At 41.4% G+C, this 19,345-nt stretch overlaps 1 protein-coding gene across 1 annotated transcript in view; it reads right to left on the bottom strand.

Moving 5' to 3' along the window:
* Positions 1 to 19,345, bottom strand: part of AGPAT5 (1-acylglycerol-3-phosphate O-acyltransferase 5) — a 47,633-nt gene that overhangs the window by 22,575 nt on the left and 5,713 nt on the right. The window contains exons 2-3 of the mRNA XM_070781632.1: positions 9,435 to 9,504; positions 2,847 to 2,962 (exon numbers count right to left, since the gene is read on the bottom strand). Of these exons, the coding sequence (XP_070637733.1) occupies positions 2,847 to 2,962; positions 9,435 to 9,504 (186 nt within the window). The remainder of the gene's footprint in view (positions 1 to 2,846; positions 2,963 to 9,434; positions 9,505 to 19,345) is intronic.

Raw genomic sequence — 19,345 nt, 5'->3', positions numbered from 1 at the left:
GACAGACACAGGGAAAAGACAGTCACCCGCAAACCAAAGCCTCAAGAGAAACCAACTCTGTTGACACTTTAATCTTGAACTTCCAGCCTCCAGACTGGCAGCAAATAAACCTCTGTTGTAGTTTAAGTCATAGTGTGGTATTTTATTATGGGAGCCCAGGCAGGCTAATACAAACACCATCATAAAAATTGTTGTTCAGTCACTCAGTTGTCTCCAGCTCTTTGTAACCCCCATGGACTGTAACCTGTCAGGCTCCTCTGTTCATGGAGCTTCTCAGGCAAGAATGCTGGTGTGGGTTGCCATTTCCTTCTCCAAAGGATCTTCTCGACCCAGGGATAGAACCCAAGTCTCCTAAACTGACAGGCGGATCCTTTACCGCTGAGCCACCAGGGAGGTCCTCATAAAATTTAAGATAACCTCAATTAAACCTCACATGTGCACGTCACTGAAACTTTGCATCAGGTCGGTCTTTTTTTTGTCTTCCTCTATGCTAACTCGAACTCATCTGTAAAATTAAAAGACTGGCTGAATTTGATTTTGTCTTAAGAATATGAGTAAAAGGAAATAAAGAGAAGCAAGGAGGGGACAGGATATAGAGGAGGGGAAGGGTGGCCTTAGATTCTGGATGTGGTTGCTTCACACATCGGCTGACTTGCCTGAGTACAGAAAAGAAACTCCAAGTGCTCTAAGAGTGCAGGTACTTACCCAAGTAAGTAAGTAGTAGTTTGGGTACTACTTACCCAAACTGAGAGGACCCATGAGGATAAAGTCATTCTTCACAAATTCTTTAGAATTAGAGCCACAGGAAACATATACTGCAATGTGAAACTTCCCCAAGCTTTCAATGACATTATGTCTCTTCTTCACACACTATTTCCTACTAATCACTTAATGTGCTTATTAAACTCAATTTTCATTAAAAAAAAAAAAAAAAACCTGAGTTCTTTCCCAGGTATATGGAAGCTACAGAAGTGAAGACCAGCTATCTTTCCCTTAGGAACTCCCTGATTAGTGATGAAGCAAAATACGTATACGAGTGTAATATAAGAGAATGGATACGTATTACAATAAAGATGGCCAGAATTGAAAGCAGAGTGGAAGAAAGTGTAGAGAGCTCAGGTCAGTCACAGCTGCCACACATATTCTAGTTACACTCACAGGGCTTAAATGAGCAAAAGCTCTCTAGTGCCTTTTCGATTTTTTTTTTTTTTTTCAAACACAACAGTAAGGTTCCCAAAACATCTGCGTTTGTTGGGACAAGGGAGCAGAGAAGATTCTGTTCTGAATTTCCAAGGTAAACTACACCTGTCAATGTTCACAAGCTGGTGGTTTAGAAACGTTTAATTTTCTGAATATCTATATATTAAAACTAAAGAGGGTGACAGAGGATGAAATGGTTGGATCGCATCACCGATTCAATGGACATGAACTTGGCAAACTCTAGGAGATTGTGAGGGACAGGGAAGCCTGGTGTACTGCAGTCCATGGGGCTGCAAAGAGTCAGACATGACTGAGAGACTGAACAACAACAAAACATTTAAAATACAACATCACCACATATAAAATATATAAAAAACTTGACTGTTTCCTCACATTTTGCTTGTAAGTAACTATTTTTGAACAGCATTATTTCTGCTTCATACAGACTGTAAAAAACAAGTCCGCTTAAAAGAAAATCTTACTTCCTGGCATAAAGTTATGCAACCTACTCCAGTATTCTTGCCTGGAGAATCCCACGGCCAGAGGAGCCTGGTAGGCTACAGTCCATGGGGTTGCAGAGTCGGACACAACTGAGTGGTAACACAAAGTGCACTACTTTTTAATTTATTCCCATTTATACATGAACAAAATAGTTTAAAATACTTTTCATTAAAATATATTTGGATTTTATTTTCCTTTAGAAGGAAATAAGAAAAAGAAAGAGGAAATGGACAGTCAAGACTAACCTCCAACACCACAGGAACTCTGATCACGGGACTTGTGGGCAGCATGGACTGTCCAAGGGGTGACCTCCAGATATCTGTCTTTTCAGGGCTTAGCATAACTTTAGCCTCTCTTCTTTAATCGAGTATTATTATAAGTCTTATTATCAAGCATGTCTTCTATACAAATTTCATTCTTAATATTTAGAGAATTCCAAGTGTATCTGTATTAGTCACTCAGTCATGTCTGACTCTTTGCCACCCATGGACTGTAGCCCCCCAGGCTCCGCTGTCCATGGGACTCTCCAGACAAGAAAAACTGGGGTGGGTTTCCAGAGCCTCCTCCAGGGGATCTTCCCGACCCAGGGATCGAACTCATGTCTCCTGTGTCTCCTGCACTGCAGGCGAATTCTCCACTGCTGAGCCACTGGAGAAGCCCCCAGAAAATTGCATAACCATAATTTATTCAGAAAAGGCATAGAAAAATGCTAGTAATCCCCTTCTGAATATTAAAGAACCTGTTGTATAGTTTCGTGACCTGATGAGTATGATGTGATTTTAAAGGGCTTTTATAAAATAACATACACTGAATATTTATTATGTACCTGACATTCATGCTAGGTACTTTACATATATAGTTCACTATTTTTTTATATCCTACAGATAATTACTTTTTAATTTATTAAGGGTCCATCACATTTTTTATCTTAAAAATTTTTATATGATTTTTGTACATTTGCATTTTTTATTTAACAATTTGGGTAATCAGACATATATATATATATATATACACACCATCACACCATTAAAAATGCCAAATAAAACCACATTAATTTAGAATGAACTGGTAAACCCATTAAAAATAAACCCAAAAAACTTAAACATTCATACATATAGAAAGAAAGAAGCATAGAAAAAAGTTACCTGAGAAAAATAACAGCCATACAGCGGGAGCCACTTGAGCCCATCTTTCAGCACATAGCGCACATGTCCGAGGGCACTCTGCCTGACGGCCAGAATGTCGGCGATGATCCAGTCAACTACAAAGACAGAACCCGTCAGTCCTAATGATCCCCGCCACAGAAACAGAGCCTCTTCACAAGACTGTTGTGAAGACGTGCTTTGAAAATATTACTAGTAGAATTTTTTAATTTCTTTAAATCAATCCCAGACACTTGAAAAATACAAATTCTGTGGATTTTTTCAGGTTTGTTTTTACATTTCTTAAAAGCTTCTTATTCCAGGGATATAATGCAAAAGCCATAAACCATCAAAGTAATACAAATGATGCGGGAACAAAGAATACAATAAGCTTCTCTAATTCTTAAAAGTCTAGAAAACATGAAATGATAGGCAGAGATTGGCTAAATCAAACTGTCACGTTCAAGAAAATATTCCATACATACTAATATGCTCAACAAAAGGCAAGGACATTTTATCTTTACCAATGACTTTCAGGACACAATCATAGGCTATAACATAATTCAAAACAAAGATGTCTCAAAGTTTACAACTATGTTGGGCAAATGTGTATTCTTTACATATCAAAGGACATGTAGCCAAGCTGCTAAAAACTCTAATTATGTAGATATGTTATTACTACAAGGTCAAAAAAACAACAAAAAGAAAGCACCAGTTAAAAAAAAAGAAAACCACCAGTGAGCTGATAACACCAAACCCAAAAAACTTGTAGGAAGAGATACGCTGTTAATTGATCTTTCCAGCAGAACAAATTCTGAACAGAGGATCTAGCCCTTCCTTCCCAAAGCAAAGAAACAGGGACCAGCAAAGGGTACAGAAGATGCCAAACAGAGGAGATGGTTTAAAGAGATTACGAGAAAATGAAGTGAAGTTAAGACAGCAAACAGTAGAGTCTTGAAGACCAGAGAAAGCTGATTTGAAAATAAATGTCTGCAAACTACTCTATTTCTTCATAAGAATAAAAATGATAAAAATGAAATGTGAGGGAGACTGTTCTAGGACCTACAGATGAGTTGGAAGATAGGCATACTTGAAAAAACATCGATAAGAATCTATGAAAGGTTGGAGAAGGAAATGGCAACCCACTCCAGTGTTCTTGCCTGGAGAATCCCAGGGACGGGGGAGCCTGGTAGGCTGCCGTCTATGGGGTTGCACAGAGTCAGACACAACTGAAGCGACTTAGCAGCAGCAGCAGCAGTAAGAGGACCCAGAGAGATACTCTGCCCCTTCTGCCAAGTGAGGACATAGTGAAAAGTTGGCATTTAAGATCCAGGAAGTGGACTTCAGGAGACACCAAATCTGCTGGTGCCTTGATCTTGGATAAACCTGCTTATAGGACTGTGAAAAATAAATGTTTGCTGTTTATAAAATAAAACATTTTTTCTTAGCTTTATTCACTGAGTAGGTATTTTCTGTGCACTGAATGTGTGGCCCTCACTAGGCCAGATGCTTCCTATTCTTTTGCTTCTTACTTCATTTACCTCTTGTCTTACCTCCCAATCCACCTTATACTTTAGCAAAACTGAAATACTCATTGTCATGTGCCAGAGCTGGGTCAGATAACAGACAGGCTAACTCCTAGGTCAGTGATATTTCCTCTACCTCAAAATAACAATATTCATGTTTAAGTGATGATACCATATTCATGTTTAAGTCCATTCAATCTAGATATCTATGTACATTCTAATAAATGACCAAGACAAAAACTCAAAAAAAAAAAAAAAAGAATCTATGAAAGGATTCAGTCATAGGATTACAGGTGTATTCAGGCTCAGGTGAATGAGAACAAAAGGAACAGATTCTTGGAGGAACATGTTTTTGTCGGGCAGGAAGGTACACATGAGCCATGAGGGGTGGCCTAGCCAAAAAAGATGCAAGCTGATCACTAAAGCCCACCCCAGACACAACCAAGAGAGCTCACAGAGAGACCTTTCCAACTCTTGCACATGCGCCCTGGGCACACAGGGATAACAAACTAACTGCAGGGGCTTCCTCAGGCAACCTTAGAAAGCTAGGGGCCCATTAAGGGCTCATAAATATTTTATACATAAATACATCCAGTGTTCTTGCCTGGAGAATCCCAGGGACCGGGGAGCCTAGTGGGCTGTCATCTATGGGGTCATACAGAGTCGGACACGACTGAAGCGACTTAGCAGCAGCAAATACATCTGATTGTAACAGACTGAATTATGGACAGACATGCACAACAGAGCCTGTTGTTATGTAACTTGCAACTGTCAACCGGCCTTGAGTGTATGCCCATTTGCATTCCCTTTCTTGATGGGTGGCAGGAAAGCCCTATTTTGCACAGGATACAACCAATAGGAGGAGATGCTAAGTATAAAAAGGGGGAAGCCAAGAGGGATCCTTATGATCAAGTTTCAACCAAAGAGGAGTTTTCCCGAGGAATGCAGGAGGATGAGCTCTTAGCTGTGTGGACTCCTTTACGCGCTGCACCACGCTGGACAGAATATGCCACAGAAGATTTAGCCGATTCAAACATTAAAAATTATTCTTCTGGAAAAATGTTTTGTCAATTAGTATAAATCTCCCTTTTTTAAATCATTCATCATTTAACTCTTTCTTGATGCTTTCAGAGGTACAACTAAAACATCTCTAATTTGTCACAGCTCCCTTTTAGAGAGAAGCAAAGACGTCCCCTACAGTAAACGAACGATCCCCAGCGTGTGTGTCTGTCAGGCAGCAACACCTACTCTACTGAACATCAATTATCACTTTTCTCGTCTCCTTACCCACCTCCCCTCTAATTCAAATCAATTAAACAGGCACTGATAAACACATTTCTTCCTAACCATGTCGTAGAAACTAAATAATCAAGTTTGTTAAAACTAGACCTAATGTAAAAGTAGAGACTCAGAATAAATGGAGAACTCAGTGTATTGTTTCCAGGCTACAGAACACTGTGGAACAAATTTTGGTACAGGCTAAAAACAACATTTGGTATCTTTTCCATTTTTTTAAATTTGGAGGAATTTGAAAATGCATTTTTATATTAAACACACATGGCTATACTATGGCCTAGATACACCTTCCAATAACTCGAAGGAGAAAGTTTCAAGTTTACAAAATGTTATGTTTGTAATGAACTTTCCTGGGCTATGCCCTTACACTTTTGAAATATTTAGTGAAAAATTTTAAGAACTAACATAAGTAGTCAAAGGGCTTCCCTGATAGCTCAGTTGGTAAAGAATCACCTGCAATGGAGGAGACCCTGGGTCAGGAAGATCCCCTGGAGAAGGGAAAGGCTACCCACTCCAGTATTCTGGACTGGAGAATTTCATGGACTATACACACCATGCAGTCGCAAAGAGTCAGACACGGCTGTGTGACTTTCATTTAAGTAGTCAAAACACATAAGCTTGGTGCCTCCAATTTTTTCAACTCAATTATCTTTTTTTAAATTTTTAAAAATTCTCAACTAGGTTTCAGATAGAAGACAGCAGACTACAGCTGAGTTACTGATGGCTGGGATATTACCTTAATAACTATTCACATTTTGTGTTCCAGCATGAATAACTTAATTAAGAGATCAAGAAATGCAGCTGTGTAAGAATTCTTCCATGGTGATCCAGCTGAGGCAGTGCCTCAGTTTATATTATTAACTTGGAAGAGAGGAGGGAAGGGCAGAGGAGAGGCAGCAAGAGAAGCGAGGCGCTTCTCAACTGTGCTACTATGGAACAAGAGTTTCCAATTCTTGAGGGCACAGTGTTGGCTGAAAGGGACCCTGCACGTGAAGTACTCGCCTATCACGGATGCAACGTGACCTAGGGATTAGCCGTCATCAACACCATCACGCCTACTCTTGGCTGCCCTTGAGCCAGGCTCTCTGCGAGATTAGAGCCAGGTTATGGAAACTGCCTAAAAGCCCTGACCAGTAGACATGACTCACACCTGACCAACAAGGCTCAGAAAGGCTAAGTCATCGGCCCCAGACACACAGCATGCTGTAGAACAGCATATGAACTGGGGTCTGACTCCACAGCCCAGGCCTTTCGATGAAAGTCTACTCACCATTCATGCTGTTAGTTAAGGAAAATGTCACCCAGATCAAGGAAAGGGAATGTTTCATAAGATTAAAAAGGTCCAGAGTGTTCAAAGCAGAGAGTTAAGGAAGGCGAAGGGAAAGGAACAGTGGCCACCGCAGTCCTGCTGACTCTGGAGAAAAGTCAGTCAACAGTGACAGAGAAGACAGAGATGGCGAGGGCTCACTGCAAGTGAAACCAAAGGAGCAGAGGGACAGATTGAGACGCCAGCTCAGCGCCCAGCCCGGCCAAGAAAAGCCTCCTGCACTCCGGCAGGCCTTGGAGAGCATGAGCTGTGAAGTCTGAGCTCAACAGCAGTCTTTGAAATGTTCTTTCTGCTTCTGACATTTTCAGTTTACTTGATGGTGGTTTTCAGGGTCTCAAAAGGGTTTCATAAAGGGCACCCAGACATAGCAGGCCCAGGGCCCACATCCCCGGATAAACAAGGGGCCTGCAGAACCTCAGATATAGGCAGAATTTTACGTGCCCGTATTCTAACTGAAGCCTGCAATTCTAAAGTAATTTAAAATCTCTGTCTAGTTATGTTCTTAAGCTACAGGTTTTTTATTTATGGTCATACCACCGGTTTATAGGATCTTAGCTCTCCAACCAAGGCTTGAACCCCAGCTCTAGCTGTGAAAAGCACAGCGTCGTAACCATGGGACTGTCAGGAGATTCCCTGGATTTTTTAAAGGACTCAAAAAGCAACCCTCCTAACGGCTGACTGGAGCGGGGCCTGCATCCAGGTCAGGGGAGGGCATTGACGGCCCAGGTTCTTGCCATGAGGCGCGCAGCTTTCCCCGTCAGCCGGCGCTGACTGCCGCCCTCACACTTCCCGCAATACCCTTCCAGTCCCCAAAGTCCGCACTCGGGAGTGAGGGACATAAAGGCCAGCGCGTGGGGAGCACACGGAGGACAGCAGCGGCCTCGGGAAATGTTCAGAGTCCTCACTCTACAGGTTTGAGCTGGGCCCACGGCTCTGTCCCTACAACACTCTTTCCATTGAAGCCTGGAAAAAGGCAAGTTGGCAGGGAACCTAAGGAATTTTAAGAGAGACCTTTTAAATAGAAAGCTAGCTCTAAGTGAAATTAACCAGGGGTTCAATATAAAGAAAAATGGGCTAAATGAGCCACTCCCTGTCCTAGAACCAGAAATCCTTTTCATCTGGATGTTGGAACCTTGGTAAAGATTGGCCATCAGTAACAGGACCAGAATAGCAAGACTGTGTCACTAATAAAAAGCTCGATATGACTGGAGAAAGCGTGAAAATAAAGGAGGAAGTCAGGCTGCTTTATAGACCAGAGTTAGAAACAGACTCTGACCACAGGGCTGGTTGCTTTCCTAAAGTCAAATGTAATTAAGTCAAATAGTCTTAGCAGTTAGGCTAATAAAATTAGGGAAATACAAATACATCAAATTCCTATTCACTTTGTAACATCAACTCTTGACCTAGAAAACTGAGTGTAACTATTAATAAGCTAAGTTGAGAAAGAGGCATCTCTCCTTCATAACCTTTCCGAAGGTATAGGTAGTGATGAAAGGAACTGTGAAGAAACACAGCTGACAGGGTGAAGAGAAAGGACAGCCACAGGCATCAGTGATTTCCAGTCAGGTGTTAATCATTCTTCGGTCTGTTTTCAGTCTTGAACTTCTGCTTACTACATTTTTAAAAGTAACAAAAATGGAATTTAGGAAGTGTGCATCAAGAGCAGTTACAGCTTTGAAAAAATAATGAAGTTGGATGTCTTTTTGACTGAAGTATTTGGAGAACTAAAAAGTACCTGAATTTCTTAGTTTGGATTCTGTAGCATAGTTATATAAGATGCCACCCTTGGGAGAAACTTGGTGACGGAGTCATGGGAGTCTATGTACTATTTTTGCAAATCCTTAGAAATCTACAATTATTTCAATATAAAAAGCTTTTTAATTTTTTTTTTTAAAGCACCTTGACCTAATTTAAAGTACACACTGCTATATTGGAGACCAGAGTCTTCTGTGATTCTTCTGACAGAAAAGGAAGCTATAACTAAACCAAAACATCTGAAGAAGCAAAAGGAACTGCAGACATCAGAAAATAATACTGTGTTTAGGAATAAATACAAATTGGTACAACCTTTCTGTAGCCTAACAATAAAAAATCTAAAATGTTCATACATTATGATCCACAAATTTCACTTCCAAAAACAAAACTTAAAAAGGGAGAATACATGAGTCTTTAAAGAGATAGTCAAAGAAAGAGAAAAAAGGAAAGAAAATAGCTTATATACACCCAGCAGAGGGACAAGGAAAATTCATAGCTTTCACAGTCCTATTTTTCCAAAACAGTAAAATTACAAAAATACAAGGTTACATATAATATCTGCATTGAAAATTCAAGTTTTAACAACAACAAAAAATCCATTTAATTTTTTAAAATCAGAACATTACTTTGAATTACTTCTCCACTGTGTGTGGAGAGACCCAAGTTTCATGCAAATGAAATACAAACCTGTGCTTTGATGATTTGCTAAATATATTATATTTTCTTTATTTTTTGGCAAATCTCCATATAGCAATATCTAAAAGATAAAATAAAAAGAGAAACATTATTTTGATATTTTAAAACATGTACTACGGTAACATACAAAATATGACAATGTCAAAACACTGACAAAAACATGACGTCATGAATATGCCATCCATGATTAACAACTATTAGACTTCTCTTAGGAGCCTTAGAGACCATCAACAACAGCATATGACTAGAAAGAAGTTGAGCACAGGGCGGGTTAACGGTCATTAAGAGAAACAATGATCAGTCATCCTCCGGAATTTTTCCTGATTTCTCACAATATCTGAAACCCTGTTCATAAGGTATATCGTTCTTCAAAGAGCCTACGGGGGGAGACACAGGTGTGCACACAGCACTGTGATGAAACATAATGCAAATATTATGAAAATACAGTCTATTTTAAAGAACTCTCAACCGCAGAACTGCAGTAGCATTTGTTAGGTGTGGTAACAGCACGGGAGATGATGAAGGGACATCAGGAAGGGGGAACGAAGGGATGGAGTGGCAGCGTCTGGGGCCAGCACGGGTGCGCCTGGCAGGGTCTGGGTCAAACCGGGGCTGCACGCAGTCAGGGAGAGGACCGGAGGGAGAGCTGAGCCAGAACGCAGTGTCTGCTGAAAGCCAAGCTAAAGACGAAAACTTTACCTGGGAAGTAATGGGGAAACCTGGATCCTGATTGGGACTCTATTATGACTCCATACAGAGCTCCCCAGATGGAGTTCAAGTGGTCCCTAGGAAGGTGGGCTGCAGGAGAGGAGGGGTACACAGTAGGCTGCAACTCCAGCATTCATGTTTCACGTCTTTAACTGGGGGTGGGTACGCAGGTGCTCCTTACAGGAGTCTTTCTGTAGTTTTGCATGTCTGAAATACTTCATAATCAATCATTTCAAGAAACTGCCAGTATATTTTTAAAGGCTTCAAAGGAAATGACTCCTAACAGTGTAATTTTTTTATTCAGGGCATTTCTGTTTCCATATCTTGTCATCATGGATTATTCAAGATTATGAATTAGCTACAGATCTTTTTCCTGATGCTGGGGAAGACTGAAGTAAAAAGGAGAACAGGGTGGCAGAGGACGAGATGGTTAGATAGCATCAGCCACCCAGTGGACAAAAAATTTGGGCAAACTCCGGGAGAACTTGGAGGACAGGGGAGCCTGGTGTGCTGCAGTCCACAGGAGACTCATGGACTCTCTTTGCAGTCCACAAAGAGTCAGACACGACTTACAACACGACTTAAAACAACACAACTGAACAACAACTATCTTTTTAGATAGTCACAGAGATTGTCTTTTGAATATAACACTACTCATTAATATCTTAACAACAGAACAAAGGACTCTGTATCTGTGTAGATAAATGTAACTAGATGTCAAAGTTCTGGAGACCAGGGACTCGGAATGAGATTTCTATTATCTTCCTCAGAAAACTATACAGCGCTATGTGGGTCAGTCAGTCAGTCAGTCAGTTCAGTCGCTCAGTCGTGTCTGACTCTTTGTGACCCCATGGACTGCAGCCCGCCAGGCCTCCCTGTCCATCACCAACTCCCGGAGTTTACTCGAACTCATGTCCATTGAGTTGGTGATGCCATCCACCCATCTCATCCTCTGTTGTCCCCTTCTCCTCCTGCCTTCAGTCTATGTAGGTAATATGTGTTTAAATATTTGCTTAGTAATCTTTTAATATAAATTGAGCCTTATTGCCCCCACCCCCACCATCCGAGCCCTCTAGGTCATCCCAGAGCACCAAGTTGCTTGCTCAATAATTTTTTATTAATAAAGTTTATCAACACCAAAACAAAAAACCAAGATCAATGACTTGATCCACGCAAGGTTAAAAAGTGGAGTCCTAGTCTGTAAGCGATCCACCCTCTCAGCAATGAGCCAGAGTTGCTCTGGGACCTCTAGGCAGGACTCACTGGGTTCAAAGCACTGCGACAGAGAACTCTGGCTTGACTTCCTTGGACGGGATACTGACAATGACAGGCTGCGGTTTAATTGATTCAATCTGAAAACCACTCTTTGGAGACCTGCCTGCCCTCAGGCTGAAGGCAGTACTTGAGCCACCCAGGGGGACTCTCCTTCCCTTTCACTTCATTAAGAGACTACAGCCTTTGAAGGCAGCTGACAAACAAGTTATTAAAAGGATTTCTTTTTTTTTAGTTTGATTGTGGTAGTCATTTCATAATGCATACCTATACCAAAACATCATAATAACATGAATAGGTAAAATTTTTATGTGTCAAAAATAACCTTAAAAATTTAAATAATGGGTATTCACAGGATGATAGTTATCAATCATATAGAAAACATAGCACTGCAAACTTTATTTCCTATAAAACTAAATATATTCCACTTTAAAATAAAACAAGCATGGTGAGGGTGAAAAGAAAACCACAAACATAAGCACAGTCATCTAATCTCATGACAAACAATCTCCAGCAGGGAAAACGGCCACTACACGCAACGGCAGCAGAGTAGCGTCTGGCCATCATCTGGTCCAGGACCACAGCCTCCCACGGCAGCAGGCCGAGCACAGGCCAACCACGCTGCCTTGCTCGGACCCGTGATAGGTCAACAGTACCACTTAAGAAGACCCCACACCTTCAGTACTTGCGCTTAGTCCACATTCTATATACCACACTGGCCTTAAAACATCAGTTTCCTACTTTTGTTTATAGACACAACCGTTAACCAAAAGAAATAGAGGAAAGAAATAGAGAAATAGAGAAAAGAAATAGAGGAAAACAACAGAATGGGAAAGACTAGAGATCACTTCAAGAAAATCAGAGATACCAAAGGAATATTTCATGCAAAAATAGGCTCTATAAAGGACAGAAAGGGTATGGACCTAACAGAAGCAGAAGATATTTAGAAGAGGTGGCAAGAATACACAGAAGAACTGTACAAAAAAGATCTTCACGACCCAGATAATCATGATGGTATGATCACTGACCTAGAGCCAGACATCCTGGAATGTGAAGTCAAGTGAGCCTTAGAAAGCATCACTACGAACAAAGCTAGTGGAGGTGATGGAATTCCAGTTGAGCTATTTCAAATCCTGAAAGATGATGCTGTGAAAGTGCTGCACTCAAGATGCCAGCAAATTTGGAAAACTCAGCAGTGGCCACAGGACTGGAAAAGGTCAGTTTTCATTCCAATCCCAAAGAAAGGCAATGCCAAAGAATGCTCCAACTACCACACAATTGCACTCATCTCACATGCTAGTGAAGTAATGCTCAATATTCTCCAAGCCAGGCTTCAGCAATATACGAACCGTGAACTTCCTGATGTTCAAGCTGGTTTTGGAAAAGGCAGAGGAACCAGAGATCAAATTGCCAACATCCGCTGTATCATCGAAAAAGCAAGAGAGTTCCAGAAAAACATCTATTTCTGCTTTATTGACTATGCCAAAGCCTTTGACTGTGTGGATCACAATAAACTGTGGAAAATTCTGAAAGAGATGGGAATACCAGACCACCTGATCTGCCTCTTGAGAAACCTATATGCAGGTCAGGAAGCAACAGTTAGAACTGGACATGGAACAGACTGGTTCCAACTGGAAAAGGAGTACGTCAAGGCTGTGTATTATCACCCTGTTTATTTAACTTATATGCAGAGTACATCATGAGAAACCCTGGGCTGGAAGAAGCACAAGCTGTAATCAAGATCACCGGGAGAAATATCAATAACCTCAGATATGCAGATGACACCACCCTTATGGCAGAAAGTGAAGAGGAACTAAAAAGCCTCTTGATGAAAGTGGAAGTGGAGAGTGAAAAAGTTGGCTTAAAGCTCAACATTCAGAAAACGAAGATCGTGGCATCCGGTCCCATCACTTCATGGGAAATACATGGGCAAACAGTGGAAACAGTGTCAGACTTTATTTTGGGGGGCTCCAAAATCACTGCAGATGGTGACTGCAGCCATGAAATTAAAAGACGCTTACTCCTTGGAAGGAAAGTTATGACCAACCTAGATAGCATATTCAAAAGCAGAGACATTACTTTGCCAACAAAGGTTCATCTAGTCAAGGCTATGGTTTTTCCTGTAGTCATGTATGGATGTGAGAGTTGGACTGTGAAGAAGGCTGAGCGCTGAAGAATTGATGCTTTTGAAGTGTGGTGTTGGAGACGACTCTTGAGAGTCCCTTGGACTGCAAGGAGATGCAACCAGTCCATTCTGAAGGAGATCAGCCCTGGGATTTCTTTGGAAGGAATGATGCTAAAGCTGAAACTCCAGTACTTTGGCCACCTCATGCGAAGAGTTGACTCATTGGAAAAGACTCTGATGCTGGGAGGGGGGGGGGGGGGGGCAGGAGGAGAAGAGGATGACAGAGGATGAGATGGCTAGATGGCATCACTGACTCAATGGACGTGAGTGGGAGTTGGTGATGGACAGGGAGGCCTGGCGTGCTGTGATTCATGGGGTCGCAAAGAGTCGGACACGACTGAGTGACTGATCTGATCTGATTAACCAAAAAGCTTTGCAGGAAAGCCACCTCTGCTTTCCCTGAGGCTCACTAATTTCCCCCATCCTTAAATAGCTTCCAAACAACTGACATTTTCAAAATGTAGTTTGTTAAAGTTCAACAGGCCCAGTGTTTAAAAACAGATCTTCAGTGGTATCTAGAAAAAGTAAGATAAGTAACGAATTCTGGTGGGCAAAACAGATGGGCAAAATGTGAAATGAACAAAATCTTAATTCATAGCCACTAAAAGGAAAGTAAATGCATAGTTCATACTTTTGAAGATTCTTCTTCAATATTCATCTCACTGAAATAAAAGCTATTTCCAATTGAGATGCAAAAGAAGATGGTAAGCCTCTGACATAAGTTAGGATCTCAAAGTAGGTATTTAGATTCACTGCCTTTAAGTTGTTTTTTTTTTTGTCACTATAACTTGTTTGGAATTCAACAGAAATGAAAGTTACAAAGAATTGCTCTTAATATTTGAAAATTTAAAAGCTCTAAAAGCAAAGTAAGTGAAATGATGAACTGCAAACCTTACTGCAATAGATGCCGAATACTAAGCACTTCAAGTAAACATTGATTAGCCAAAGAAAGGAATATGTGATTGTAAAGTTTATGTACCACATATGTGTGTGTGTACTAAAGGCTCTTGAGAGTCCCTTTGCTTGCAAGGAGATCAAACCAGTCAATCCTAAAGGAAATCATTATTGAATATTCATTACAAGGACTGATGCTGAAGCTCCAAATCTTTGGCCACCTGAAGTGATGAGAGCTGACATTTGAAAACACCCTGATGCTGGGAAAGATTGAAGGCAAGAGGACAAGGGGGCAGCAGAGGATGAGATGGATAGACAGCATCACCAACTCAATGAACACGAATCTGAGCAAACTCTGGAAGATAGTGAAGGACAGGGAAGCCTGGCATGCTGCAGCCCATGGGGGTCACAGAGAGTCAGACACAACTTAGCGACTAAAACAACAAAAAGGGTTTCCCAAATTTAAAAAATTCATAATAACTTACAAAATATCCATACATATACATTGTTAAATTACTCTGCTGCTAAGCTGCTTCAGTCGTGTCCGACTCTGTGTGATCCCATAGACGGCAGCCCATGAGGCTCCCCAGTCCCTGGGATTCTCCAGGCAAGAACACTGGAGTGGGTTGCCATTTCCTTCTCCAGTGCATGAAAGTGAAAAGTGAAAGTGAAGTTGCTCAGTTGTGTCCGACTTCTAGCAACCCCATAGACTGCAGCCCACCAGGCTCCTCCGTCCATGGGATTTTCCAGGCAAGAGTACTGGAGTGGGGTGCCATCGCCTTACCTAAAAGCCACCTGAGCTCTCTCATTGCAGTCATCTTAGATCAGCTTTTTCACACCATTTATTCACCTCCTCACGGAAGCCCTCCTGCCTAATGAGCTGGACCCCAAGATTCATCACTCCCATTTTTGCATCACAGTAAACCCTGCCTCCCTGTGTACCCCTATTTCCAGCTCACAACACATTCCCCTTGAGGCCCACAAGCTCCTCAGGGGCAGGGACCTCATCCCTGTTCAGAGCCTCATCCCTCTGCCCAGAGCCCAGCACCCAGATGCTTTTCAACAGATGTTCACTGAATCAATACACTGCACCTGTATTTCTCACAAGCGGATAAAGCTACGCCTCACTTTCAACAGTAAAGAGTTGGGGTATAAACAAATACTTTAAATGCACCAGTGACTTCTTTAAGGCATCATTCTGTGAGTCTTCTAGTACGTGTATTTCAAATTACAATCACTTCACTAGCAGGTAATTTGTTCCTTCACACAAGGCATGTGAAAAACGTGGCTTTTTTGGTTCTTCCTAAGTTTCTGAGGAATTTTAGGTTCATCACAATTGTTCAATTTGGGGATCATCCATTTTTTAAAAACTCATGTAAAATCCCTCTGGAGAAAAATAACAATGTTCTCTTTTAATTTTATTAACTTAACAGACAATAAAAATGCTCTTTGATTACCTTCATCGTGACTGAAACACGCTGGTTACAGCCCTGCCCCAGTCAAACAAGCTCGTTTAGGTTGCACAAAGAAAGCTTTCAGCAGCCCTGGGTTTAGGTGCGACACTGTCGGCTCACCAGGGTCTCACCGTAACCTTTCTTTTGGTTTGTTCTCATCATCTGTAAACTACTTGAAGACGCCCTCTTTTGTATCCTGAAAAGGGATGGCAGAACGGAATCTAAAGTAATCACATATCTCACCCAGTGGAATATCTACTCAACAATGCCTTGGGGACATAAAACACAGCATACTTTCTCTTCAAAAAACAAAAGTCTTCATTTATCTCAATATTAAAAAGCAGAGACACTACTTTACCAACAAAGGTCCATCTAGTCAAAGCTATGGTTTTTCCAGTAGTCACGTATGGATGTGAGAGTTTGACTACAAAGAAAGCTGAGCACCGAAGAATTGATGCTTTTGAACTGTGGTGTTGGAGAAGACTCTTGAGAGTCCCTTGGACTGCAAGGAGGTCCAACCTGTCCATTCTAAAGGAGATCAGTCCTGGGTGTTCATTGGAAGGACTGATGCTGAAGCTGAAGCTCCAAACTTTGGCCACCTGATAGGAAGAACTGACTCACTGGAAAAGACCCTGATGCTGGGAAAGACTGAAGGCAGGAGGAGAAGAGGGCAACAGAGGATGAGATGGTTGGATGGCATCACCGACTCAAAAGAGACGAGTTTGAGCAAGCTTTGGGAGTTGGTGATGGACAGGGAGACCTGGTGTGCTGCAGTGCATGGGATTGCAAAGAGTTGGACACGACTGAACGACTGATCTCAGTAATATCTATTTTCTTTCAGTATGCAAACTGAAATATGAATTTTGTAAAAACCTTCCTTCGCTGTCCTTCAATATATATGATGCTGTAGAAAGGGCTCAGAATATCCACCCCAAAATATGCCACTTTGACATGAGGATTATTTTGAGCTGAAGGCAATTGAGAAACAGCGCACACAGCTGTCCTCCCCCTAAACTTCCCTTTGTTAAGTTCAGTTCAGTCGCTCAGTTGTGTCCGACTCTTTGCAACCCCATGAATTGCAGCATGCCAGGCCTCCCTGTCCATCACCAACTCCCAGAGTTCACTCAAACTCATGTCCATCGAGTCGGTGATGTCCCTTTGTAAAGGTGACATTAAACTCTACTCATCAATGAGTCAGCAAACCTTACTAAACAGTCTTATCCCAGGGACCGTCCCACCATTTACCAGCCCCAAGAACCCAACACAACTCTCCTCTATCTAGCTGTGTTTCCACAGTCTACTGTCCTTTGTTATTAATACAATGATATATACACCCCTGGGCTGAAGAATTCCATGGACAGAGAAGCCTGCAGGCTACAGTCCATGGGGTCACAAAGAGTTGGACTCGGCGCCTAACACATACACATCCCTGGGCTAAGTCTAACCACTTCTTTTGGTTTTCACTTCTTTTCTGTGATGCTCCAATAAAAACACACTTACTTAACGTGTAAGATACTAAAAATTTTTTTAAATACTAATATCAATGGAATTTGTATGCCTTTTCTTCTGTTCTGACTTCTGTCGATTGAATTTGCAGGCCCAGCTACAGAATATTTTGCCTCCTCTATGCTCCAATATAATCATCATTAAGACACAGGCAGAAATGTTCGATTCAAATGAAGACGTAGATGTGAATCCTAGTCCATCACCGTACCAACTTTATGAACTTCAGCACTAGTACCTAACCTCTCCGTGTCTTTTTTTTTTTGGTAACCTGTAAAATGAATGCAATATTCCCCACAGGTTGTCTGAAATAATTGAGACCATGTAAACTACTTCACCGGAGAAGGTGATGGCACCCCACTCCAGTACTCTTGCCTGGAAAATCCCATGGACAGAGGAGCCTGGTGGGCTGCAGTCCATGGGGTCGTAGAGGGTCGGACACAACTGAGCGACTTCCCTTTCACTTTTCACTTTCATGCACTGGAGAAGGAAATGGCAACCCACTCCAGTGTTCTTGCCTGGAGAATCCCAGGGATGGGGGAGCCTGGTGGGCTGCCGTTTATGGGGTTGCACAGAGTCGGACACGACTGAAGCGACTTAGCAGCAGCAGCAGCAGCAAACTACTTCACATGATTCCTAGTAACGATCCCCCCAAAACGTTAACTGTTGCTATTAGTAGTAGTGTTAGTCGCTCAGTCCTGTCTGAATCTGAGACCCCATGCACTGTAGCTCTCCAGGCTCCTCTGTCCATGGCAAGAATACTGGAGTGGGTTTCCATTCCCTTCTCCAGGGGATTTTCCAGACCCAGGGATCGAACCTGGGTCTCCTGCATTGCAAGCAGATTCTTTACCATTTGAGCCACAGGGGAAGCTCATGTTGTTATTATTATTATCCAATATGGTGAAACTGTTCACTCAAAACTGTGTTAAATGATGAATGGATAACAGAAATAGATAGCTAGTTTATCTTCCTTTAAAAAAAAAAAAGGTCTGATTATGTAGCAATGCAGCTATAATTTCAGCATTTGCATATGTAATTCACACCGTGATTGTTTATAATTATTTAAAGTGAATTTTTAAATATATTTCTATGTCGATGAAATACATTATTTCAAGATCACACACAAGATTTCTACTGTAATACACACGAAATGATGGTCTTTTTCTGCCCAGCTTGAAACATTTCCCTGAACAGGAAAAGTATGATGCCCTTCTGAAACAAAGTTAAAATATAAACATAGTCATTTGTCTAATAATCAGTATAAAAATAATTATTATGCAACATTTAAGTAGAACCTTACAAATCACAAAGCTCTCTTTATACAATATATTCGTCATATGTATCACTTGATACTGTCTTCATTTACAGATTTTGTTTTTCCTGAGTATCTGTGATGGATCTGTCATTGAGCTAAACAGCTTCACATATTATCTCAGTCTTCAAAATAACAGGAAAATAAGTATTCCATTTAAGAATGAGAATATTGAGTTGAAAAGTTGGTTTACTCAAGCTAACAGAAAATGGCAAAGAACTAGGAATCTCACCCAACATCCAAAAATCTTTTGAATATAACAAATTACCTGGAAAAATTCCAAATAAAAATTGTCAAATGAGAAGGAGTCCCATGTATTAGAAGCTTATGTAATTTTTGTTTCACTTTGAACATTAACCACAAGGAGGTAAGAAAGCCTTGAGTAAAAATTCAAAAACTGACATAAAATGTTTTCCTGCTGCTGCTGCTGCTGCTAAGTCGCTTCAGTCGTGTCCGACTCTGTGTGACCCCAGAGACGGCAGCCCACCAGGCTCCCCCATCCCTGGATTCTCCAGGTGAGAACACTGGAGTGGGTTGCCATTTCCTTCTCCAATGCATGAAACTGAAAGTGAAG

This window comes from Bos indicus, chromosome 27 (assembly GCF_029378745.1).
Source record: "Bos indicus isolate NIAB-ARS_2022 breed Sahiwal x Tharparkar chromosome 27, NIAB-ARS_B.indTharparkar_mat_pri_1.0, whole genome shotgun sequence".
Taxonomy (NCBI): Eukaryota; Metazoa; Chordata; class Mammalia; order Artiodactyla; family Bovidae; genus Bos; species Bos indicus.
The sequence above is the reverse complement of the archived record's forward strand: the minus strand, read 5'-3'. Positions and strand labels throughout refer to the sequence as shown.